The sequence below is a fragment of the Equus asinus genome, chromosome 7 (assembly GCF_041296235.1).
Source record: "Equus asinus isolate D_3611 breed Donkey chromosome 7, EquAss-T2T_v2, whole genome shotgun sequence".
Classification (NCBI taxonomy): domain Eukaryota; kingdom Metazoa; phylum Chordata; class Mammalia; order Perissodactyla; family Equidae; genus Equus; species Equus asinus.
In genome coordinates, this window is record NC_091796.1 from 88817037 (window position 1) to 88843571 (window position 26535).

Here is a 26535-nt window from a genome sequence, read left to right on the forward strand (position 1 = left end):
GCTTTGGGGAAGAAAAGGGAAAAAATAAAATCTAAAAAAAAAGATTATAAGATTTTTAGAACAATGACTATAGAGTGGCAGTCAGGAGGACACAAGACTGGAGGCAGGGAAATAGATGAAGAGGATAGAACAGTTTTTAAGCAAAAAATCATGAGCATGAACTAAGGAAGTGATGAGAGTCTGAGAAAAGAAAACATATGAAACGTATGTCTCAAACATATGAAAGGACTGCAAATATGTTAAAAGTGCAGTCTGAAAAAAAAGGAACTATTAAGAACTGGGAGGACTTCATGGTACCTTGGATACTGAAGGCAAGGGAAAGGGAGAATTCCACACACCCTCTTCTAGAAAATACATAAGCATCATGAAACTAGACTCACACCTGCCTTGTTCACTCCTGAATTTCCAGTCCCTTGCAAAGACCCTGATATGTAGTCACACAGTAAATGCTTGTTGAATGAATGCTAAATAACTAGCTTAGGAGACTGGATGGAGAGTGGTACAACCAGCGAACCACAGAAAAACACATTCAGGGGGATGATGAAGGATGAGTAGGGATAACAACAACTTAGTCTTAAACATATTGAATGTAAATTAAGCTGCGAGGGATACACGAGGCATTCAGAATGACAGGGTGTGTTGTACTGGAGAAGAGTCTAAGAATTTATATAGATAAAGCCATGGGAAAAGGGAAGGGAACCACTCAGAGAATTGATATAGAAGAATAAAAAAGAACCCCATGGTGATCACAACTCACGATTCTTTTACCTGCTGGATAACAGGAGCTTGTACTCCACCAGGCTGCATTTGTGGTATAACCTGCTGTTGCAGAACCACTGACTGCTGAGGCTGAAAGATATACTGGGCACCATTGGCTGCTCTGACCACTTGAAGAAGCTGGCCTAAAGCAAAATGTATGTAATCCAAGTTACCATTTTAGCAGCAACCATGTGAAAATAAATGAATTCACAGTGAACATCAACCACCAAAGGCCCTAGAAATTATCAAATAAGAAGTCTAACAATTTTATTAAGGGCCGTCATCCATACATAGTAAAGTATAATCCTTACCTTCTCTGACTTCCTTCCACGTTCAAATACATTGCCTAAAATGTTTTATTTTCCATATTTATCATCTTTATAAAGCTGTTTTCTAATCACGTTTTAACAAGAGATTATGAAAGTTGATTAAATTATCATTGTTAACATGTTAGGAGTCATAAGAGAACAATAAGTAAAATCAAGTGTTTCAGGGACTGTTCGTTTTTAAAGCTTTAAAGAAATGAAAGTATAGTAGTTCACTAACATCTTGACCGAAAGCTAACATTTTGAACCAAAGCACCACAGTACTTAGCTTCAAAAGTGCTTAAAAACAACAAAAGTTTGCTGACCAATCATCATTGCCACATAACACTAACTGTACGACTGGCTTATACACACAGAACTGAATTCCTCTAACATGTTGTTTTAAATGAATCTTGAATTAATTAAAAAGCAAATAATTATAGGGGCAAGCCTAGTTGCACAGTGGTTATGTTTGTGTGCTCCGCTTCGGCGGCCCAGGGTTCACAGGTTCAGATCCCAGGCGTGGACCTATGCACTGCTCATCAGGCCATGCTGTGGCAGCATCCCACGTACAAAAATAGAGGAAGACTACTGCACATGTCAGCTCAGTGACAATCTTCCTCAAGCAAAAAAGAGGAAGACTGGCAACAGATGTTAGCTCAGGGCCAGTCTTCCTCACTAAAAAAGGAATAAAAGTACACAATTATATCTTATTAAAATATGTAGCAAGATAAGCCCCAAGTTTGTTCTTCACAAATTTAGAAATTAACAAAACAAGTAATTGCATAATTAAGATAACAGAGAAAATACTTAAAATCCATGTAAATAAATTCTTCAAAAATTATTATGCTGGGGCCAGCCCAGTGGCACAGTGGTTGTGTGCACATTCCAGGTCAGCGGCCCGGGGTTCGCCAGTTCGGATCCCGGGTGCCGACATGGCATTGCTTGGCACGCCATGCTGTGGTAGGTGTCCCACATATAAAGCAGAGGAAGATGGGCATGGATGTTAGCTCAGGGCCAGTCTTCCTCAGCGAAAGGAGGAGGATTGGTGGCAGTTAGCTCAGGGATAATCTTCCTCAAAAAAAACAAAAACAAAACAAACAAAAAAATTAATATGCCAAAAATCACGAGCAAATTTTGTCAGTCTACACAGAGATACTATGTAAAATAGAAAGCAATAAATTTGCTCTTAAGATACTATAGAACTTACTTTAATATCACAAATTAATTCAAATTAGTCCAGTTTAACTTATTTGGCAGGTTAAATGTATTTAGCAAAAAACTAAGTAAATAAGCATTTCTATATAATCATACTTCATTCAATAATAGGATTCTCATTCACAGATCAAAAGCTCAAGTGCAATTCTTCTCTACGCATCCTCAACGACTACATTTTAATGTGCTATAGTCCTCAATCTTATTTTTAATAACCTAAGCCAAATGATAAAAGAAATATTAACATTTTCCATTTTTCAATGAAGACAAAACAAATGCTATATGGTACAATTTTCTAAGTTATATAAATAGTGGTTCTATTATTCCTGATTACCGGAATTTGTTAATATCTGTTGAACAGGAGTCACACCTGCAGGGAGTGCCAAGGTAGCAGCAGTAGCAGCAGCACTCTGAAAAACAAAGAAAAAAATCAAAACCACATACGTGCATAACAGAACTTCAGTTTATCTCTGGCATATCTTAACAGTATTTGAAGTTTATCATTTAGTATATAGTAAAATGAAAAGCTCTAACAGTAAGACTAACTCTCATTTTATAAAATGGTACAATTAAGATCATCTAGCCTACATGTCCTACCTAATTATTTCAAGCAATTAGAATAATATAACTGGGTTTTTTCATCTGGGAGACTGTGCTCTAAGGAAATCTCAGCTACATTAACAATGCTGTACAATATATGAAATATCCAGTCCATTATTTCCTTTTCTACTCTGTTTCCTTACTCCCAATTCCTTGTTGTCAATTAATATACTTGAGGCAAAAGTTTAAGTATCTTCATTTAGAAATCTTAATATTTTAAATTTATACTAGAATCAAAAGGTCTCTACAGAAAACCTTTTATCAGAAGACTATACTTGGAGTACTGCTGGCAATTCTAAGATGCCATAAGGTGACAATATTGGCATTATATCTAGGTGAAACATATATTAATCATAGTTTTATTAATACAAAAAAATTTCAACAAACTTTAATTTCTACATTTTAAAATGGAGTTAGTATCTGAAATTTAAGTTACAAAAATATACATGAGATTATCCTCTGAATTTCTTTAAGTCCAGAATAAATTCTTGATTTACTGTTTCTGAAGACTTCTTTCCTCAAAAAAAATTATACCATATTCTTACTGTTTTTTTATCCTGTGCTTGAAGTATTTCCATGTACCTAACTGTAACTATACATAGGTAGTTTTTCCCCTCCTCCCTCTTCGATGTTTTTTAAGGTACCAAGCCTTCATATACTCAATCTAACCTATACATTTTTAGAAGCACCTCTATTTGAATAAGCATCAAGAGATAAATATAACTAAGTTTTGCAGATCCTAATGCCAGAGAAGTCAATGAAACTTGGAAAATTATACTCAAGTGGGTTAAGGAAATACAAGTACTATCCAGTCTAGGCTCTAGGTACAGCTTTCCAAGAAAAGATGTTTTGTTGTTGCCACTTGACAGGCCTAAGTAATTTCTGTATCTTAAGCCTGAAATTCCCACTATTCCTCAGAATCCAGCTATAGCCCCCTAGGTTCTCTTTATTTTAAATTGGTAGTAGGGTACTTAAGTACTCAATATAAAATAAATCTTGTCTGTATAGGCAAATGAAAGCTACGCTCAGTTTAGGGAACATATTGGCAGCTACTTACTGTATTATTTAGGAATATTAAGTGCCTATAATTCATATTTTATAAAGATTAATAGATCTCCCTCCTGGCAAACTAACATAGCAGTTTATATAAATATAGCATACAAGACATAAAAACCACCTGCACAGCTCTGCATATTCAAGTTGCTATCAATAAATACGTGTTGAGTGATGTACCACACACAACCCATCTTTTATTACTGACTACTGAAAATTTCTTCTTGTATTCTATGAAATATCCTTAATATGAATAATGCATTACAGCAATCATAAAGAAAACCTGCAAAACTGGTTTGATATAAGGTCCCATTTTATAAGTGCCCTGAAATAGCCTCCCACCTAACATATTATCAGTATCCCACCTTCTTACGAAATTACATAATTTTTCAACATGTTCATTTCCAAAGCATACATAGCTACTAAAAAGATCAAAACTGTTTTTAATGGTTGTCTTTGAATCAGCAATAAGAAGGCAAGCAAACAAAAACCCAAAAAACTTTTATTTGTAAAGAGTCGACATTGATGGTATGTTTCAGAACATGTATAAATACATGGAGCAAACGCTGAGTGAAAACATCAAGTAAAATGCTAAAATACAAATAAATACTAGTACATTTTACTGATTGAAGTTTCTGACCTATGAACTGTTTAAATATACATGCTCCTTACAATCAAGAAGATGTAACAAATAGTAAAAGATGGGCCATTCATTTTGCGCCAGTCTCTTCAAACACATTTTTAACTCAAAATTCTCTCCCAAAACACTTCGAAACTAGATGGCCCTACTCCAAGTTATTCTACCAAACTTTCTGTTTTAAAATGACACAAGTTATTCCCTAGGAAACAGTCTCAAAAGTACCAACTGCAATATGGATTCTACAGTGAGACTTTATATTTTTAAGGGTGGAACCTAAAAAGAAATTTGGGGCATTAGACTTGAAATGGAATTTTTTTGAATAACAACAGTCCTTGTGAGGGGCCGGCCCAGTGATGTAGCAGTTAAGTACCTACTCTCTGCTTAGGTGGCCTGGGGCTTCCCAGTTTGGATCCCGGGTGCAGACCTACGCACAGCTTATCAAGCCATGCTGTGGCAGGTGTCCCACATATAAAATAGAGGGAGATGGACACAGATGTTAGCTCAGGGCCAATCTTCCTCAAAAAAACAAAAATACAAAAATCTGCCTGAGAAATGATAAGCATGGAATTTTGTGATTTTCACACAAAAGAAGCAATTCCAGTAACTTCAACTCTAAGTACAAACAGAGATCCTTGATACTTTGTGAATTTAAAAATTGCAAATTCTACTACCATGTAGAAATTTGCAATTTTATCAAGTTACAAATTTTGTAACGCTGGTATATATAAAGAAGACATTTGTCTAGTAGGTCAGCCCTGCTTCCTATCTGGCTTATAAATCACAAATGAGCTTTGAGGTTCATTACTCATCACTCACCAAACAGAAGTGATTTTTTAAAATACTGCTTTTCATTAAGAAAAAATCTAAATCTGAAAAGGAAATCATTGTTAGCACTAGGCTAAGCGATCTTCTTAAAAATAATGATTCTTTCCTTTAAATCAAAGATTTGGCTGAATTTAAGAATGGTCAGAGCTGAGACACCACTAACAGTCTACATATTTTAAACAGAACAAAGAAAAGCCATTCTAATCAGACTTCAGTGTTTTATAAAAAAGAAAACCTTTAAGGAAATAGGTAAAGATCTTCTAAGGACCTGAAGGAGTTCTTTCAATTTTACAGTTATACTATACTATTTTGATGGGAAACATCATATGCCCTAAGTGAAATTTGAAAATTTAAGGACTTAGGAAGTTCAGTGGACTTAGAAATATCAAGTCTAATATAGAATAAATTCAACTGGTTAAAATGCATTTTAAAGTAGCATTTTACTATTGTAATAAAATTTACTAGGCTATGCTATGGTTACATCAGAGCAAAAGTTTTTAAATGTTTGATCCTCAAAATAGTTATCTTCAACTATCCAAACAGCTCATTTTTTTATTGTTAAAAAGTTCTAGGGGTCAGCCCAGTGGCACAGCGGTTAAGTTCACACGTTCCGCTTCTTGGCAGCCCGGGGTTCACCGGTTCGGATCCCAGGTGCCGACATGGCACCACTTGGCAAAAGCCATGCTGTGGTAGGCGTCCCATATATAAAAGTAGAGGAAGATGGGCATGGATGTTAGCTCAGGGCCAGTCTTCCTTAGCAAAAAGAGGAGGATTGGCAGTAGTTAGCGCAGGATTAATCTTCCTCAAAATAAATAAATAAATAAACTTCTAATTCTTAGCATTCCTGACTGCTTGTAATTAACAAATCTTCCGAAACAGAACTATATTTGGCCTAACATATTTGGTAGGTCCTCTAAACCTGTTTTCCAAAAATACCAAGTGGTGAAATAGCTCGCACAAAGCATCATTCTTTTGGTATTTTCAAAATAAAACTGCATAATTTTATATAAGTATCAAGCTAAACTTTAGACCTGCTGCTAAATCCAATATTTAGGAAACCAAATAAAACAGGCACTTGCTCAAGTCTTGAATAAACTTCAAGTTGTTACCATACAACATATCTGGGCACAATCATAATTTCGGTTAGAATAAGTAGAGCCAAAGTGCCACGTTCTGAGCCTCACCATGTTTGATGCATTCATGTGTTGTATCAGCTTCGAATCAGGAACAATAACTTGAGGTGCTGCAGCTATAAAAAAACACAAGCACACATACAAACAAGGAACCATAAGGCTATTTCACAATCATAAGGAAGTTATACAATGTGGAAAACTTTTTTCATACTTTCCACATTTTCTGCATTCAACCATTTGATGTCTCAGAAAGTTATAAATTTCTATGGTAAATAACAGTTATAATATACCCACCCTATACAGGAAAACATCAATTAAAAAAAGAGATTTGAGTAACAATAACTAAGCAGACAAGGGAACTTAGGAACATAAAGTAGTGAGATGCATAACACCTAAAAACATATACATTTCTGCACATTCTTACACTGGCAATTTTCAAATGTAATTTAGTCTTGTCTTGCTAACTCAGCATTAATTGTTTTACTGATATAACGCTACTGCTGGAATGAGTTATTAGCCCATTAAAAGTGAGCTAAACAAGTTATAACTAGTTTTTTTTTAAGCTACGTATCCCTTTTCTCTCAATTGACAACTGCCAGAATCTTAAGTTACTTCCATCAACTTTTAAAAAGATACAAATCAGAAATAATGGCAATGCTACTTAAGTGTAAAAGGAACTAAGTGTTTGATCCCGCAAGTTTCAGAGAATAAACAGATAATTCCATTATCCTAATATTCTCTGAGTGAAGAAAATCAAATTTTAATTTATGATGACCTAAAACCCTAGTGCCAGGCCTGAAGGCAATAGGAGGAACAGTCATCAAAATAGACCAAAAGGATAAAATTATTTGATGCAAGGTATAGAATAAAACCAAATATTAAAAGTCTTATTTGATACAAACAGTAAAATAACCCGAATAGACATTTCTACTGTGCATCACTATCAATTTTAAGTCTTACATATACTTTCAGATGAGGCAAATGGGTCAACAGTTACCTTCAAATAACTTTTCATTTCCCTTCATTCTCCTCTCCAATAACAAGACTTACAAAACTCAAATGCCTAGGAATTCTGTATAACTGAATAGATGTTTGTCATGACAGAATAAACTACAAGTAATGGATCAAGCATCTTAGCCTTTTCAGGACCCAGATCTTCCTCAGCTGTGAAATGTTCTAAGAGCTACTTCATACAGCCTTTGTAAGACCTCAATCAAACCAAATTAAAAAATGACTTGCATAGGTACAAAGCACTATGGTCACAGTATATAAACACTTATTTTTCTTACCTTTAAGTAATATAAATTAACATATGTTATATATCTACTCTTCACTTAAATCTAATTCAGTCAATTTAATAAATTACCAGGGAACTGAAACTTCAGATTGCCAAAGCATAATTATAAAAATCCTCTAGCGTTTAAGATATATTTATAAAAACTAAATTCAAATATGTCTTTGAAGGAACAAATCAGTTTCATAAAGAAATGAGATAATTTTACTATATGAAATACTGAAACCCTTAGTTAATAGACCTATAGACCTGACTTATTTTAGGAAATCCACCATTATGCTGCCTTCTCAAAAGAAATTAATACACTTATTTTAATACACATATTAATAAATTAATACAATTATATTAATAAACTTATCTGACTATCAGCTCAGGCTTTCAATTAGTGACTTGTTTATCACTAATATACAAATAGGATCCACATTTTATACAAATTTATATATAAACACACACACACCTACTCCCCTCAGCCAAGAGAAAAGAGAAACCCAGAGTATTTCTCCTCTGAAAATGACAAATTTCATTTCCAAGTTGTAAGTAGGAAAACATATCCAGTCTCACCTTGTTGTGATGCAGGAATAAGGACCTGCTGGGTCTGTGCTTGCTGAGGCACTGTCTGCTGTGGTTGAGCTTGCTGATGGTGGTGGTGGTGGTGATGCTGCTGCTGCTGGGGTTGATGCTGCTGTTGAACTTGCAATAAAAGCTGCTGCTCTTCTGAATGAAATCCATCTACTGCCCTAGATTGCATTAGTTTATTCTCCCATAACTAAGGCAAAGAACATTAAGGACTTCTAAGTGACAGGACAGATAACTCTATATGACAGGACATATAGACAAAACATATTTTGCTTACCAGTCAGTTTATAAAATTCTTCCATTTTCAAAACTGATACAACCACAAAAATCAACCAAGCTCTAATTCTTACCCAAGTGTATGCAATAATGAAAACTAATTTTAAATTATCAAACTTCATTTTTGCTACCTTAGAGTAATGAAGAATTTCCTTCTTTTTCTATTTTCAACAAACTTTCTACAGTAATTCCTTAGTTACCAGGCAGAGTTTCATACAAGAAATTTTTTGGTAATCAAAGATTATCCTATTTAATATCAAATCCATTATTAACTATTTTTATGGAAATCTTTCCCTAATACAATATTTTCTAACTCTTAAACAACATAAAAAACATAAATTCATCTTTTCCTGATTTGAACACTGAGAACATTATAAAGGCAATCCTCAAGGTGGAAAAGCTCAATTCTCCATCTGTCTATCCCATCCAAGGAGAAAGAAACCGCAAGGCTAATGCTTTTACAGGTATTCTCAACCCTCCATACTTCTTGAAATTCCCCTCCCTCTTACATTATGACAAGGATTGACAACCCTTCTCTGCTTAGCCACTTCTATTTTCTCGTCTCACCCTAAGACAGCTTCTGTGATTGGGGGGGGGGGGGGGGGGGGGGGAGAAGTGGGCAAAAGGAAGAAGGAAAGGAAATATTTACAACTCTTCCATCCTCCTTCCTAACACATTTTCTCTCTACTGTTTAATCTAGAGAGCTTGAACCTTATAGGAAATTGCCCAAGAAAGTAACAAACCGTTCCTTAAAAAAACAAGTGAAATTTAATTCAGTCATTTTGTACACAAGGACCTACATTTACTTTGTTTTTTCCTCTAGGATATACTCTTGGGATGCTGCCTAACTCACTTGAGGTTTCTATCAGATCCTTCAAGAAGCTGCTCACAGGGATTTTTATAATCTCCTGACACTTCCAACTGTTCCAGAAATTCTAGATTTGTACTGTATCTACATCATACTAATAACAATTCCAGCACATCTCTAATGGCTTACTGAAAAAGTAAACTAAAGGTCAATTTCCCACAGCAGCCATTCCTCTAGCAGACTCAGTATTTAGACCTGTCTGAAGACTATTCTTACAGAGACAGTAACAATATCCACCTCATGGGTTGTTCTGAAGACTAAATAAGATATCCATGTAAAACATTTACCAGAGTCTAACATAAAGTCAGTGATCAATAAACGTTATTATTATGGTGGTGGTATTAATTGTGTAAGAGAGCCTTACACCAGAAGTCGGGAAGCCAGTTACTCCTGGTTTGGCCACTAATCAGCTTTGTGGACAAATCATTTATCTTTCTTGGGCATTCTCCTCATCTAAAGAGGGAAAAAGGTGACTTACATTACTTCTAAACTCAATTCCAGCTAATAAATCTAAGTCTCTGCAAATCCCAGACTAAAAACAGCTAGGGTTCTTCCTAAGGTAACAAAGGACTACTTTTTGAGACCCCAAGTGATGTCTGGTTTATCTCTGTAAAGTGGGCACCTAGCATAGCACACAGTACAAAATAAGCACTTACGTGTTGAATAAAACATATTCGGACTAACGTATTATATAGAAAGGCTCCCAAAACAGTCTGCTATCACCCAAACTTTCTATACTTCTCTGCTCCAAAACAAAGCAAAACCCAGCTTCTTGTGAGCCAAAAATCAAGAAAAAAATACAATTAATTAATGCTTTAAGATACAGTCTTTCAAACTATAATTTCCTAAATTTAACGCTTTAGTTTTACTACCTCCAATTGGTCTACCCACTGCAATCTGACCCATCACTTCAACAAAGCTTCCCTGGTAATGGCAAATATTAATGAGTATATATTATGTGCTGCTAAGTGCTGGGTACCACTACTCACCTAGCCTCCCAAGTCAATGACCTACGAGTCAGAATCCACCCCAACACTCCATCATTATTGTCAATTTCCCTTCAGAAGCATTGCACCAATCTATTCCTACTATTATGGCCCTGGTTCAAGTCTTTTCCTCCTGCTAGTACTACTACAAAGTATAATGACTGAGCTCACTGAGCTCCCTGCATCAAGTCATATACTCCACAGATAATTATTGAGTATCTCCTATATGCTAGACATTGTTAGAGACATTGAGAACAGACAGTGAACAAATCTGACAAAATTCCTTGTGCTCACAGAGCCTACATTCTAGTGGAAACTTGTCTTTCCAACCTATTCTCTATAAATCAGTGGTCCTCAAAACGCAGTCCCAGGGCCAATATCAGCACTATCCGGGAACTTGTTAGACATACTAATTCTCAGGCCCCACCCCAGATCTACTGAATCAGCAACTCTGGGGGTGGAGCCAGGAATCTATTTGAATAATGTGTCCAGGTTATTCTGAAGCACGCTAAAGCCAGAATTGTTGCTTTAAAGTCTAAACCAATGCTTTTCAAACTGCAGACTGCAACCCATTAGTGGGTTGTTAAAAGGCAATCTGGATTTCTTTGTAAATGCAATCGAATTAAAAAGAAAATGTCAGACTGTATCAAGTCAGACTCTCTGGAGCAGAACTCCAAAAATCTGCATTTTAACTAGTACCCCAAGGAATCTTTCTCACTCTAAAGACCGAGCTCCTTAACACAGTATATGTTACCTCTCCAACTTTAACTATAACTTGCAATCCATTTTCTAAAGGTGACAAACTACTTGCAGATCTCTGAATAGAGCAAAGATATCTCATATCTGAACCTCAGTAAACTACTCCTTATGACTAGCAGTCTTCCCTTAGGATGCCCAAAACAATGCAAATGTCAAAGTCACACAGCCTCAGATAAATCACTCACTGCCTCTATATCTTAAGAGATATTTCTATCATTATACTTTTCACACTAAGTCTACTCTCTCTACTGAAGTATGAACTCCTTCAGGGCAGACATAATGTCTTATTCAGGAGCTAACAAAATGACTAAGAACTTACCAGACAATTAATATTGATTTCAAAGAAGAGAAGGAAAAACTGTTGTTTTCTAGCATAGTGTCTCTCTATAAGAATGCTACGAACATTCTAGGCAGGATAATTCTTTACATCACAGGGTGGCACCACAGAAGTGTATAAGATGCAACATTCCTAGCTCTAGCTTACTAACTGTTAAAGGTGCCCACTAGTCATTATGACAGGTAAACACAGCCCACACGTTTCCAACTGCTTTTGGGGGTGAGAGGAGAGGACGGAAAGGGGGTATTGGAGCAGTGGTCCATTGAGAATCCATATTTACTAAGTACCAAAGACTATTCTAGGTAATATAAAAAGTACAAAAATAGTACACATATTTAGCATTAAGCTTATAATATCAAATAATGTAAAGTTCGAATTAGTTGAGTGTTTTCTGTTTTTCTCCAATTTCATTTTTTGCATACTTTTATTTATCAAAATATTTTATTTTTTAAATATCAACTGTTTAAAATGGACAATGTAATACTGTTTTGGCAACAGCCATCATATTACTACTACTGAAGACAACCAAGGATACTGAATTGCTATTTACTTAGAAAATAGGAAGAACTCTTTTCCGTCCACATTTTTATAGTACTCTTTATTTCCCCGACACAGTAGCTATTATTTCTGGCAGTTCTACTTCAGCAATCTTTGCCAGGTTTCTGAAATTAAACATGGAGAAAATTCATTTTCTTTTCCCCAAATGATTCAGATGTGCATCTGAACATCACGTTTACTAGACTAATAATGAAGTCGTACTGTGCACTTCATAAGTACTTTAAATGTACAAGCTCATTTTTCACAAAAATCCTATAAGACAGACATTATCATCTCCTTTTTACAGAAAAAGAACCCGAGGAACAAGAAGTTAGGTAACTTATCCAATATCACTAACTAATAGCAGGCAAGACCAGGACACGATCCAGGCAGTCTGACTCCAATGCTCCCAGTCAGGGCTAGAACCTGAGAGTGAAGAGTGAATGTCCTTTAAATTTTGCACCCTAGGCACCTTGCCTGCCTCACCCTAATCCTAGCTCTGGTCCAAATTTCTAATCTCTAAACTGTACTGCTGCTATCAGAGTAGTTCTAGTCAAAATTCTGGTATCTTCTTTTTTACAGGTAAGTATTATATACATATCATCTGGAGACAAAAGGCTTAGGTTCAAAATCTCTACCACCTGCTAAATGAACTCGTCAAAGCATATTCCTCCTGAGTCTGTTTTTGGATCTATAAAATGTGATCAGATCTACTGCTTCCTGGCAGTATACTGGGCTAGAAAATCTAAATGATTCTCCTACTTTCACAGAACATCTAGCTCCTGGATAAAACATGAGACGACTGCATTTCTGGGCTCCTTAGAAACGATATTGGGGAACAGAACTTCCCCAAAGGGCAAATGAAGTAGAATAATAGATTACCATTCAACTTATGGTCCAAGTATTTATATGTAACTAGAGTATACTTAGAACGGTGGTTCTCAATGAGGGGGACGGGGTGGTTTTGCCCCCAGGGACATTTGACAACGTCTGTAGACATTTTTGGTTGTCAGAACCGAGGGGTGCTACTGGCATCTAGTGGGCAGAAGCCAGTTATGCTGCTAACATCCTAAAATGAATAGGACAGCCCTCTAAAACAAATAATTAACAGGTCTAAAGTGTCAGTAGCACTAAGTTTGAGAAAGCTGATCAAGAGGCAGATGAAGTGAGTTTCAGATTTGTCTCCAAAGGAGAAAATTCTCCTCACTTTGTTTTATTGAGAAGAGAGGCCATGTTTTATATCTCCCATAGTACTTGCTGTTTGGATATCAGTAGGTCTGACAGCAGAGAAATCAGGATGATTTTATCATTCACTTTGAAGAGGATTTCTACACTGGCATGCCCTAGTCACCCACCAATCCAAAAGACAATTTACATTCAAATATAGATTTAATGAAAAGCAAGACTATGTTTTATGTGTCTTTCTCAACCTCCTATAGTTCATACACTAAAATAGGCCAATAGTGTTTCAAGAGATAAGCTCAAGAATTGGGCTGAATTTTTTTTAATCATCTCCCTTCCTGCATTGTCTGGTTAAACTTCAAATTACATGCGCTCTCATTAGTCATCTTAATTCATAATCTAATTTACTACTGTATTCTTCACAGTCATATGGAAGCTTTTGATAAAAGTTTGAGAAGTGGCCAAAAAAGAGAAAGGAAGGGGCAAGAGCTAATGACAAAGTCCTTTATAAACCATAAAATATGAAGTTAATGTTAGTTTTTATTAGCAAGAATGTCTAAACCTGCGGTATCCAATACAGTAGTCACTAACCACACATGGTGATTTAAATTGAAATTAATTGTATTTTAAATAAAAAGTCAGTTCTGCAGTTCCACTAACCACATTTCAAATGCTTAACAGCCACATGTGGCTAGTGGCTACCATACTGGAGAACACAGATACAGAACATTTTCATCACCACAGAAAGCTCTAGTGGATAGTGCTGGCTTGCTGTCAAACTTAAAACCAGGGCACGTTATGAAAATTCTAATGAGATTCTGAAGAAATTTAGTGCAGAGAATTAAAATAACGTAAACTCATTTCAGTCTAACAGTTTTATTTTTAAATCCAGTTACAACCCAAAATAGAAGAGTATGCTCCATTTAAAAAACAATGAAAATATTAAACTACTTTGTTCAGTTAGACTCTAGAGCCACATTTGTTATTAACCACTTTATTTAAATATTTACTTAATGCCAATCACATATGCCAGGCATCGTGGTAGAGGCTGGAGATTCAAAGCTGAATAAGTCTCAATTTCTGTCATTAAAAACTGTTCAGGGAGCAAAATGGCGGAGTGAGCTGACCCAGGACTCTCTCCCCTCCAAAGTACAACAAAGGACTGAAAAAAAAAAAAACAAAAACAAAACCTGAATTTCAGCTAATGAAGCTAATGCCAGGACTCAAAGACCTACAGTATCAAAAGACAGAAGACGGAGCCCCTACTTACTGCCCGCCTCGGAGGAGCTGGAACGGAGTAAGAGAGAACATCGCTCCATCCCCTAGAAACCGGGATCGCGCGTGGGTCCGGGAAGGAGCGGGGGAGGGGCCGCGCGACCAAGGGATCATCTAGGACTCCCGCCGCCGGTACAGTGGAAACCCACTGAGGGGGCAAAGCTTCCGTGCGTGGGGACCCCATAAACGCAGGGCCCTGGGAGACCAGAGAACAGAACTGATCGAATCCAGATCAGCGCGGAAGAGAAACCACCCCTTGCCCCAGCAAAACGCACTGGGCGCCGACATCTTGCCCGAAGGCAGAGAGCTCAGAACACGTGGCTCTCGACCCCCATCTAGTGGCGACAGGCAGTAACTGCAACCGAATTCTACCACCATGCAAAAAAACCGCTCCTCTACCATGCAGCAATTTATAAAAGCTCCAGACCAGAAGGAAAACAATAAAAACATAGAATTAAGTCCTGAGGACTTGGAATTAGGTAAACTAAATGAAAATGAGTTCAGAGTAGCTATAATCAAAAAACTCAATGAGGTAGAGAGAAAGAGAAACAAGCCGAGTTCTGGAGTTACTTCACAAAAGAGATTGAAATTAAAAAGAAGAATCAAACAGAATAACTAGAGATGAAAAACACAATGGACCAGATAAAACAGAATACTGATTCCCTGAATGCCCGGGTAAACTCCATAGAAGAGCAAATTAGCATAATCCAAGATAGACAGGCGGAATGGCTCCAGACAGAGGAAGAAAGAGAACTAAGGATTAAAAGGAATGAGGAAAGTATTAGAGAGATAGCAGATTCAATGAGGAGAAAGAATTTAAGGATCACAGGAATTCCTGAGAATGTAGAAAAGGAAAATGGAGCAGAAAGTGTACTTAATGAAATTATAGAAGAGAACTTCCCAAATCTAGGGATTGAGGGAGAAATGTGTGTAGAGGAAGCTTTCAGATCTCCTAGATTTGTCAATGTAAAAAGACCTACTGCAAGGCATATAGTAGTAAAAATGGCAAAAAGGAATGACAAAGAAAGAATACTCGGGGCTGCATGACAAAAAAGAATTACCTACAAAGGAGCCCCTATCAGACTTTCAGCGGATTTCTCTGCAGAAACCTTACAAGCTAGGAGAGAATGGAGTGACATATTCAAAGCTTTAAAAGATAAAAATCTTCAGCCAAGAATACTCTATCCAGCAAGAGTATCCTTCAGATATGAGGGAGATATTAAATCTTTTCCAGACAAACAAAAGTTAAGGGAATTTGTAACCAAAAGTCCTCCACTACAAGAAATCCTCAAGAAGGCTCTCATACCTGTAAAAAGAAAAAAGGGAGAAAGGGGTCACAAACCACAGAGTAGGGAGACAGATAAATAGAACCAGAATAGGATAGCAAATATTCAACTATAGCATTAGGATAAAGGTAAAGACCAAAGCAAAGACGATCTTATCACTCTAACTACAAACGCATAACACAAGTTGGAACAAGAAATGAAAATAATAATTTAGGAGGGGAAGAGCAAAGGGACTAAATTAGTCTAGGCCAAGTAAGTAAGAGACCACCAGAGAATAGACTATATTATACATGAGATTCTAAATACAAACTTCAGGGTAGACACTAAACTAAACAACAGAACAGAGACACAAAACATAAATAAGCAAAAATCTAAGAAACCTAGCATAAGAAATTGAAGTATCAAATACGTAGGATAAAGCACACAGGAAGAGAAAAGCAGGAAAGCCAGATAATGAGCAACAGATTGACAGCTTTAAGTCCACATGCATCAATAATCTCTCTCAACGTAAATGGATTGAACTCTCCAATAAAAAGACACAGAGTGGCAAAATGGATTAAAGAACAAGATCCAACAATTTGTTGCCTCCAGGAAACACACCTCAGCCGCAAGGACAAACACAGGCTCAGAGTGAAGGGGTGGAGGACAATACTTCAAGGTAATAGCAAGGAAAAAAAAAAGCAGGTGTTGCAATTCTTATATCAAAGTGGATTTCAAAATAAGACAGGTAAAGAGAGACACACAGGGACAATATATAATGATCAAAGGGACACTTCATCAAGAAGAAATAACGCTTATAAATATCTATGCACCCAACATAGGAGCACCAAGGTTCATAAAGCAACTATTAACAGACCTAAAGGAACATGTTAAAAACAACACAACAATAGTAGGGGACCTCAACACCCCATTCACATCAATGGACAGATCATCCAGACAGAAAATCAACAAAGAAATAGTGGAGCTAAACGAAAAACTAAAACAATTGGACTTAATAGACATATATGATCACTTCACCCTAAAAGAGCTGAATACACATTCTTCTCAAGTGCACATGGAACATTCTCAAAGATAGACCATATGTTGGGAAACAAGGAAAGCCTCTACAAATTTTAAAAAATTGAAATAATAACAACCATCTTCTCTGATCATAATGGTATAGGGCTAGAAATTAATTACAAAAAAAAAAGCTGAGAAAGGCACAAAGATGTGGAGACTAAACAATACACTACTGAACAAGCAATGGATCATTGAAGAAATTAAAGAAGAAATCAAAAAATACCTGGAAACTAATGAAACTGATAACATGCCATACCAACTCATATGGGATACAGCAAAAGCTGTATTAAGAGGAAAATTCATCGCAATATAGGCACATCTTAACAAACAAGAAAAATCCCAAATAAGCGATCTTAAACTACACCTAACTGAACTAGAGAAAGAAGAACAAATAAAGCCCAAAGTCAGCAGGAGAGAAATAATAAAAATCAGAGCAGAAATATACTACTGAAACGAAAAAGGCAGTAGAAAGGATCAATGAAACAAAGAGCTGGTTGTTTGAGAAGATAAATAAAACTGACAAACCCCTAGCCAGACTTACAAGGAAAAAAAGGGAGAGAGCTCAAATAAACAAAATCAGAAATGAAAGAGGAGAAATAACACCAGACTCCACAGAAATACAACAGATTATAAGAGAATACTACGAAAAACTCTATGCTAACAGAATGGATAACCTAGAGGAAATGGATAAATTCTTGGACTCCTACAATCTCCCAAAGCTCACCCAAGAAGCAGCAGACAATTGAACAGACCAATCACAAGGAAAGAGATTGAAACAGCAATCAAAACCATCCCAAACAATAAAACCCCAGGACCAGATGGCTCCCCTGGGAAATTCTACCAAACTTTCAGAGAGGATTTAATACCTATCCTTTTCAAGCTATTCCAAAAAATTAGGGAGGATGGAACACTTCCTAACACATTCTATGAGGCCAACATCACGCTGATACCAAAGCCAGACAAGGACGCCACAAAAAAAGAGAACTACAGGCCAATATCACTGATGAACATAGATGCAAAAATTCTAAACAAAATTTTGGCCACCAGAATTCAGCAATTCATCAAAAGGATCATACATCATGATCAAGTGGGATTCATACCAGGGACACAGGGATGGTTCAACATCCGCAAATCAATCAACGTGATACACCACATCAACAAACTGAGGAATAAAAACCACGTGATCATCTCAATAGATGCACAGAAAGCATTTGACAAGATCCAATAGCCATTTATGATAAAAACTCTGAACAAAATGGGCATAGAAGGGAACTACCTCAAGATAATAAAGGCCATATATGACAAGCCCACAGCCAAGATCATACTCAATGGGCAAAAACTGAGTGCCATCCCCCTGAAAACAGGAATGAGACAAGGATGCCCTCTATCACCACTCTTATTTAACATAGTACTGGAGGTCCTGGCCAGAGCAATCAGGCAAGATAAAGGAATAAAGGGAATCCAAATAGGGAGGGAAGAAGTGAAACTCTCGCTGTTTGCAAACGACATGATCTTATATATAGAAAAGCCCAAAGAATCCATTGGAAAACTCTTAGAAGTAATCAACAACTACAGCAAAATTGCAGGGTATAAAATCAATTTGCATAAATCAGTAGCATTTCTATATTCTAACAACGAGCTAACAGAAAAAGAACTCAAGAACACAATACCATTCACAATCGCAACAAAAAGAATAAAATACCTCGGGGTAAATTTAACTAAGGAAGTGAAGGACCTATATAATGAAAATTACAAGGCCTTTCTGAGAGAACTGGATGATGACATAAGGAGATGGAAAGACATTCCATGTACGTGGATTGGAAGAATAAACATAGTTAAAATGTCCGTTCTACCTAAAGCAATCTACAGATTCAACGCTATCCCAATCAGAATCCCAATGACATTCTTTACAGAATTAGAACAAAGAATCCTAAAATTTATATGGGGCAACAAAAGACCCCGAATTTCTAAAGCAATCCTAAGAAAAAAGAACAAAACGGGAGGCATCACAATCCCTGACTTCAAAACTTACTACAAAGCTACAGTAATCAAAACAGCATGGTACTGGTACAAAAACAGGTGCACAGATCAATGGAACAGAATGGAAAGCCCAGAAATAAAACCACACATCTATGGAAAGCTTATCTTTGACAAAGGAGCTGAGGGCATACAATGGAGAAAACAAAGTCTTTTCAACAAATGGTGCTGGGAAAACTGGAAAGCCACATGTAAAAGAATGAAAATTGACCATTCTTTTTCACCATTCACCAAAATAAACTCAAAATGGATCAAAGACCTAAAGGTGAGACCTGAAACCATAAGGCTTCTAGAAGAAAACGTAGGCAGTACACTCTCTGACATCAGTATTAAAAGGACCTTTTCGGACACCATGTCTTCTCAGAGAAGGGAAACAATAGAAAGAATAAACAAATGGGACTTCATCAGACTAAAGAGCTTCTTCAAGGCAAATGAAAACAGGATTGAAACAAAAAAACAACCCACTAACTGGGAAAAAATATTTGCAAGTCATATATCTGACAAATGCTTAATATCCATAATATATAAAGAACTCTCACAACTCAACAACAAAAAATCAAACAACCTGATCCAAAAATGGGCTGGAGACATGAACAGACATTTCTCCAAAGAAGACATACGGATGGTCAATAGGCACATGAAAAAATGCTCATCATCGCTGATCATCAGGGAAATGCAAATCAAAACTACACTAAGATATCACCTTACACCCATTAGAATGACAAAAATATCTAAATCTAATAGTAACAAATGTTGGAGAGGTTGTGGAGAGAATGTAACGCTCATACACTGCTGGTGGGAATGCAAACTAGTGCAGCCACTATGGAAAACAGTATGGAGATTCCTCAAAAAATTAAAAATAGAACTACCATATGATCCAGCCATTCCACTACTGGGTATCTATCCAAAGAGCTTGAAGTCAGCAATTCCAACAGTCCTATGCACCCCAATGTTCATTGCAGCATTATTTACAGTAGCCAAGACATGGAAGCAACCTAAGTGCCCATCAACAGATGAATGGATAAAGAAGTTGTGGTATATATATACAATGGAATAGTACTCAGCTGCAAAACAGAACAAAATTATCCCATTTGCAACAACATGGATGGACCTTGAGGGAATTATGTTAAGTGAAATAAGCCAGTTAGAGAAGGATAATCTGTGTATGACTCCAATCAAATGAGGAATTTAAAAATGTGGACAAAGAGAATAGATTAGTGGCTACCAGGGGAAAGGTGGGGCGGGGGGTGGGCACAAAGGGTGAAATGGTTCACCTACAACACGAATGACAAACATTAATGTACAACTGAAATCACACAAGATTGTAACCTATCATTAACTTAATAAAAAAAAATTTTTTTTAATTCAAAAAAATAAAATACATTAATATGAAAAAAACTGTTCAACAAAAAATTGGTGTATAACCTCTAAAACATACATGTAATTTATATGTTCTATTACATACATTATACTAATACATATATTCAAAAAGTCAAATGTACTAAAAACGCAGGTGGAGATATCTGGTCTCAAAGACAGCTCACCTGTCTTTAGAGAGAACACCTTGATTCTACTGGGACCAGTAGGAAAAATCAATGTCCCAGACTTTGTGAAAAACAAGAGTAGATGATAAACAACCTGGATTGACTACTAGTTTGACCTAAGGTAAATTAAAATCTGGAACAGATTTTCTATACCTAAAAATGTGGTATGTTCCACATAAGGTCACAGAACTATAAGGACAACCATTACATTATAAAAGTGTAACATACATTGTAAAATATTCACTCCATTTAACACTAAGGAATCAAAATAAGTTTATTCTCTTTTTACTTATCTCCCAGAGATACTTTATGGTATTTGAACAGATTATATTGCTGTTCGTCCAACTCATTTCTCAGAGCTGGCATTCTTCCACTTGTATTTTCAGATATCTACTCTTTACTTTTAGTAATCATTATATTTCTCTCAAGGTAAATAAATATTTCCTCATTTCACTTAAACCTATGTATTTTTCCTTCCTCATACAGGCAAATTCTTACTGAAAACTCTACAGAAGTGGCCCACAGATGCCTAAACACTAAGATATATTTTATCACCACAATAAAGGTGAGATTTGCTTTATTTAAAATAATAAGTTGCTAAGTTGCAGTCTCCCACCTCTGTTGAATGGATAAATAAGATCACAACAAATGTTGCCTAGCATTTGTTAACTATGATTACTTATTGGTACTTAGCTCTAAAGGAGCTAAAAACCCAATTTCTAAGGCAGCAGTTCTAAAACTTTTTGGTCTCAGGACTCTTTCTCACTTTCAAAAATTACTGAGGGCTGGGGCTGGCCTGGGTGAGTAGTGGTTAAGTTTGTGCATTCTACTTCAGTGGCCCAGTGTTCGTTGGTTGGGATCCTGGGCACAGACCTACATGCTGCTCATCAAGCCATGCTGTGGTGGCATCCCACAAAGAAGAACTAGAAGGACTTACAACTAGGATATACAACCAGGTACTGGGGCTTTGGGGAGGAAGGAAAAAAAAAGAGGAGGATTGGCAACAGATGTTAGCTCAAGGCCAATCTTCCTAAAAAAAACATTAGTAAGGACCTCAAAGACCTTTTTTAAAATTATAACTAAGACTTTTTAAAAATGTTTACTAATTCATTAAAAAATAACAACATATCCATTACACGTTAACATAAATATTCTTAATGAAAATATCCATATTTTCCAAATAAAATTTAGTGAGAAATGGCTTAAAAGAAAATAGCTGAATTCTCACATCTGCTTTTGCATTCACTTGGTTGTTATGGTTGAAGTATATGAAGAGCTGGGAGCTGAGTAGTTAGGAAGGGAAAAAGCATTTTAAGTAACGGTTTCTTAAGTTAGCTGCAATGCAGAATATGAAACCACACACCAATGAACTTTTCATATTCTTAGATTAAAATCCATTAACTTATCTTTCATTTTGAAGGAATTTTGCCATATCATGCACTGGTCATTTGGAACATATGAGTTCAGTGAATTATGCAGATATTCCAAATGCTAATATACTTCATATAATATCAAACAATTGCATGTCTTAATATCAACCCTGATTGCATCTTGACCCTTAAATCAACATCTTTTCAATATTAAGGGCATCAAAATACGAAGCATGCATACAGCACTTCTGCTGCATATGACAGTTATCTCAAGGAAAAGCACTTCTGCATTTAAGTTGCAAGTTTAACTGGTCAGTTTTTTCACAAAACACAACTTTTACTGGAAATATGACACAAACTATGATTATTCAGACTTGGGCATTTGGCCAACCTCATGGACCTCCTGAAAGAGGCTGTAGGGAAACCCCAGGAGTCCAAGGACCATACTTTTAGAACCACTGTTCTGAACGATAAGGCAAAAATACTCCATGATTTTATGAGTCATTACAACACAAATGTTAAATAAAAATATCTAAATATTTCTGCTTAAATCCACAGAAATCCAAGAGACAGAAAACCAGCTCTCAACGTAAAATATGTTTATAAACTCAACCTCTGGCTCACATAAAGAACTGGATTCAAGAACATGAAATTCTTTCAAGCACTTATTCAATCTCCACAACGTAAACACATTTTAGAATACAGATACATTAAGACCATAAAAAAGAAAAAAGAAAAAAAAGTACAGATATGTCAAGTAACTGACCATAAATGTAAAATGTTAACTGTCCATTGACAATAGCTAATGCTATTGCCAGGCACTGTGCTAACTACTTTCCATGGTTATTACACTTAATCCTCAAAACAAACCTATAAGGTAAGTACTAATTCCCATCTCACATATAAGGACACTGAAATATTAAGTAGTTTGTCTAAGGTCAAAGGAAGAGTGGATGGTAGACTTGGGCTTTAAAACCAGCACCCTTCACTTAACTATATTGCTTCCTGCAGAACTGTCAAATGTTCAAACTACGGAAAAATTACAGATTAGTCTCTGGCTGAAGAAAATGTTAAAAAAAAAAAAAAGTATGACTATTAAAAAAAAGGCAAACTCACAGTTTTTAGTTCCATCAGAACTTGTTCATCGACTCCATCATCCAAAAAGATGTCTCTCACATCATTAATAACATCTTCAATCACAGATCTGTATAATTTAGGCTTTAAAGGAAAAATAAGACTGTTGAAGATGATCGTTTTTCACCTATTAAAAAACATGTTTTCACAAATTCCTAACATATTAAATGTAACAGTCATTTTCCCAACTATAGAAAACTTATTTTAGAAGATATAACTTTAAAAATATGGCCATCCTAATAAACATTTGCCTTAGTTAAAAGGGATTACTGGATGACTGCGTATTTTAATAGAAGTTTTAAGACTATTTAATGCAATTCATATGCAGAGGGTCCTTACACACACAAGGTCCATACAATTTCCAGTTATAATTTCCTTTGTTGTAATGTGATCCAGTAACAGCTTTATGGGTTGCTATGTCTAGTTCCTATTACTCCTTGCTTGGTTTGACCCCTGTTCTATCTCATAACCTCATCACTAAGTCTTAGACTTTAGAGAATCTACGTCCTGCAGTCATTTGTCTGGTAGGAATCTGCAACCTAATGAGTACTCAAATCTAAAAATTATCTAATTTCTGTTTTCATTACCCAGGCTGTACATTTAATCTATACCACAAAGCTGTTCATATACCCATAATAACAGGTCTCAGAGTCCCAAAGGAACGAGGCGCACTGATCTCTTTCCCAGGATTTCTTTCCTTCTACTACTACTGCCCAGATGATGCTATGGAACAGAATCATGAACACCCTCAACGTTTCTTTTTTAAATTATTATTATTACTATTATTATTGGTATTGCTTCTAGAAGGTTGCCAGAAGAATAAAATGAGAATACATATGAAAACACCTTCAAAAGTATAAAGTATTTTTTAAAAACCTTTCAAAAGGTGGGAGACAGAACAATTTGCCCAACCCACATCCTATTTTTAATACATTAGACAAAACACAGTTTGCATGTTAGAATGATTAGAGCTGCCTCATTATAAATCCTATCCATTATCACAGAGTTAAGGTTAATAGCCTTTTCCTTTTAATGCTTTGTCATTATTTGTGTTTTAGCTTGCTTAAGGTAAAAGTTACAGGTTATCCAATAAAACTAAGGATTTGCTCTCACTGGCAAACTTCAAACGAAATAAATGTTTCAATAGCATCTCTATCACCAAAACTGTTATCACAAGGGAACCCACTAAGAAAATGTGTCCTTGCCTAGTCAAAAATATAAATAATGACCTCCTCCATAAAACTTACCTCAACCATTAAAAACTATTTGTTCTTTTTTCTATTACAACCAGAAAAATAACTCATGTATCTGGGTTCTCGCCTTTGCTGTTCCACTCACTAACTTGTCTTATTTTGCCAAATCTGCTTCTGTGAACTTTAAATTATTCATGCGTAAAATGTGCATCTCTACACTGTCTCCTTATTTTAACATTCTGATTCTATATATAAGGAAAGTATATCTGCCTAAGGGTATCACCTTATCTATGGCAATTTAACTACTGAATTACAAAAATACATTTATAAAGTGTTGTTTTTAAAACCAATGTTTCCTCAAGGGATTACAAAGAGGCACTGTAATTTTTAATTGGTGGTATAAAACTTAAATTGATGATATAAACTATTTTTGCAGCAAACTAGGTGTCTTCATCACCCCTAAAAATCTTCTGCTTGGAGATCTAGACATTTGCAGGTACAAATGTGCTTTCTTCTGGCACTCCCTAATTAATGAATCAACCTTGCTTTAAGATTCTGTTTTTGTGCCATAATTAACCCAAAACTTAATGACTTAATGGATTCATAAGCACTAGAGTTAAAAGAAGGGAAATGTTTATTCTTCATGAACTATACACATAAAGAATAATTTAACAGAACTGTTCATAAGTTGAAAAGTGCTCAAAATCCTGATGTTTTTAAAAGTAAGTGGGTACACAGGCACTATTTGAAATACGCAATTTCCAAATTATTATTTAAACTGCTAAACTTTCCTTGAGCCAAAGTTTTTGCCTTTTACGAAATAGAAAGTAATTTAAGAGGTTTGTCCTGCTTTTCAAAAAACACACATTCAAACTCAAAAACTGGTAAATTAAGAGGCCATTAGTGGCATTATCTAATGATTCATTAGAAGGTTCCCTTCAAAATGTTAGTCCCCGAAGCGATACTGGAAAACACACTGGATTAATTTCTATATTGGATATCATACTAATATCCAAAGCAATAAAAACCTCGTCTACCTAGAATTCCAATTTTTTAAAACCCAGTTTGCACTATAAGCCTCCTCACTCTCATCACTCACATTTCCCCTATCCAGAAATGTACTGTGGACAGAGGTCCTACGTTGAAGCCCGAGGCACTCATCTATTTCTTTGAAAAGCTTCGTGTCTCCGATATTTATTATGGGAAAACATAAGGAAATATTAAGAGCTATATTTCTAACACATCTCCTAAACACTTGATGAACACAGTACTACCAAAGTCAAGTCCTCTGCAGCTAACAGTTAACGTAGAAACCATTTTTTTCATTCCCGACAACGCACGCATCTTCTAATACAAGAACGACTGGACATCTGAGCTAAAATTCTCTTTAAAAACAAAAAGAACAGGAAAATTAAAAAAGACAGCAGTTCTCTTTTCCCCTAGCAAAGACGGCAAGTCCCAGCTGCGGCACCAAAACAAAAACTTGGGGCTCTGAAGGCAGCCCCCTTGGGCGCGAACATGACAGTGTAAGGAAAGGACCCAGAAATAAATTGAGCTCTGCACGCGCCTGCCTCTCGCCTCGGGAGCACGCACCTCCCAGCCCCGCTCTCAGCAGCTCTCACTATTTAAAGCCGGATCTGGTGTTTAAATGGAGAGGCGGTGACGTAGGCCTGAAAAGCACCTTCCCATCCTGGCAGAGTCTATATTAGAGAGCGGCAATGGCTCTATATAAACAGGGCAGCCAAAGGGAGGAGGACCACAAGGCTCAGGGACTGAAAAGCTGGGTACGCGGCCGCAGCCATGATGGATCGACCCGAGTCGCCAACGGTACGGAGTCGGGCGGCCGCGGGCTGGTCTGCGGCATGCGGGACCGGGCAAAAAGGTGTTTTAGGGTCAAAATAAAAAATACGAGAGTGGGGTGGACTAGTGAGCACACTGCGTTGGTGACTGAAAAGGTTATTTATGTGACTGCTTTTTGCAAACCTACGTGATCGCAAGTAACCAAAAAGGGACGAACGGGGGACAAGTAGGCAAATTTCAAGGCGAAAGCGGGGGCACTTTGACCACTGTAGGCTTTTTTTTGTTTGTTTTGGTGCTTTTGCTAGTCGCAGGTACGATGGGGGTTTTGCTTCCCCTTCGCCATTTTACCGATTCGGAAGGAACCGAGATAAGTGCTTTTCAACCTTCGTCCTTTTTAAAAAAAAACATAAAATGGCCCCAGTGAAGGCTCCCTAAGCACAACCGCCAGAAACACCCCCAAGGACCCCCTGAAGTAGCCATTAACCTTCCAAG

General features: G+C 36.4%; 1 protein-coding gene and 1 non-coding gene across 3 annotated transcripts in view; both read right to left on the reverse strand.

The window, feature by feature from the left end:
* Positions 1-26535, reverse strand: part of GTF2A1 (general transcription factor IIA subunit 1) — a 45380-nt gene that overhangs the window by 17894 nt on the left and 951 nt on the right. The window contains exons 2-6 of one of the 2 annotated variants that reach the window (XM_044774139.2): positions 23033-23134; positions 8386-8590; positions 6582-6646; positions 2614-2689; positions 769-902 (exon numbers count right to left, since the gene is read on the reverse strand). In XM_044774139.2, coding sequence (XP_044630074.1) covers positions 769-902; positions 2614-2689; positions 6582-6646; positions 8386-8590; positions 23033-23134 — 582 coding nt within the window. The remainder of the gene's footprint in view (positions 1-768; positions 903-2613; positions 2690-6581; positions 6647-8385; positions 8591-23032; positions 23135-26535) is intronic. The other variant, XM_070514152.1, reaches the window with a different exon arrangement.
* Positions 7210-7353, reverse strand: LOC123287503 (small nucleolar RNA SNORA79). The gene has a single exon (XR_006530827.1). It is a non-coding gene; the product is annotated as a small nucleolar RNA SNORA79 (small nucleolar RNA).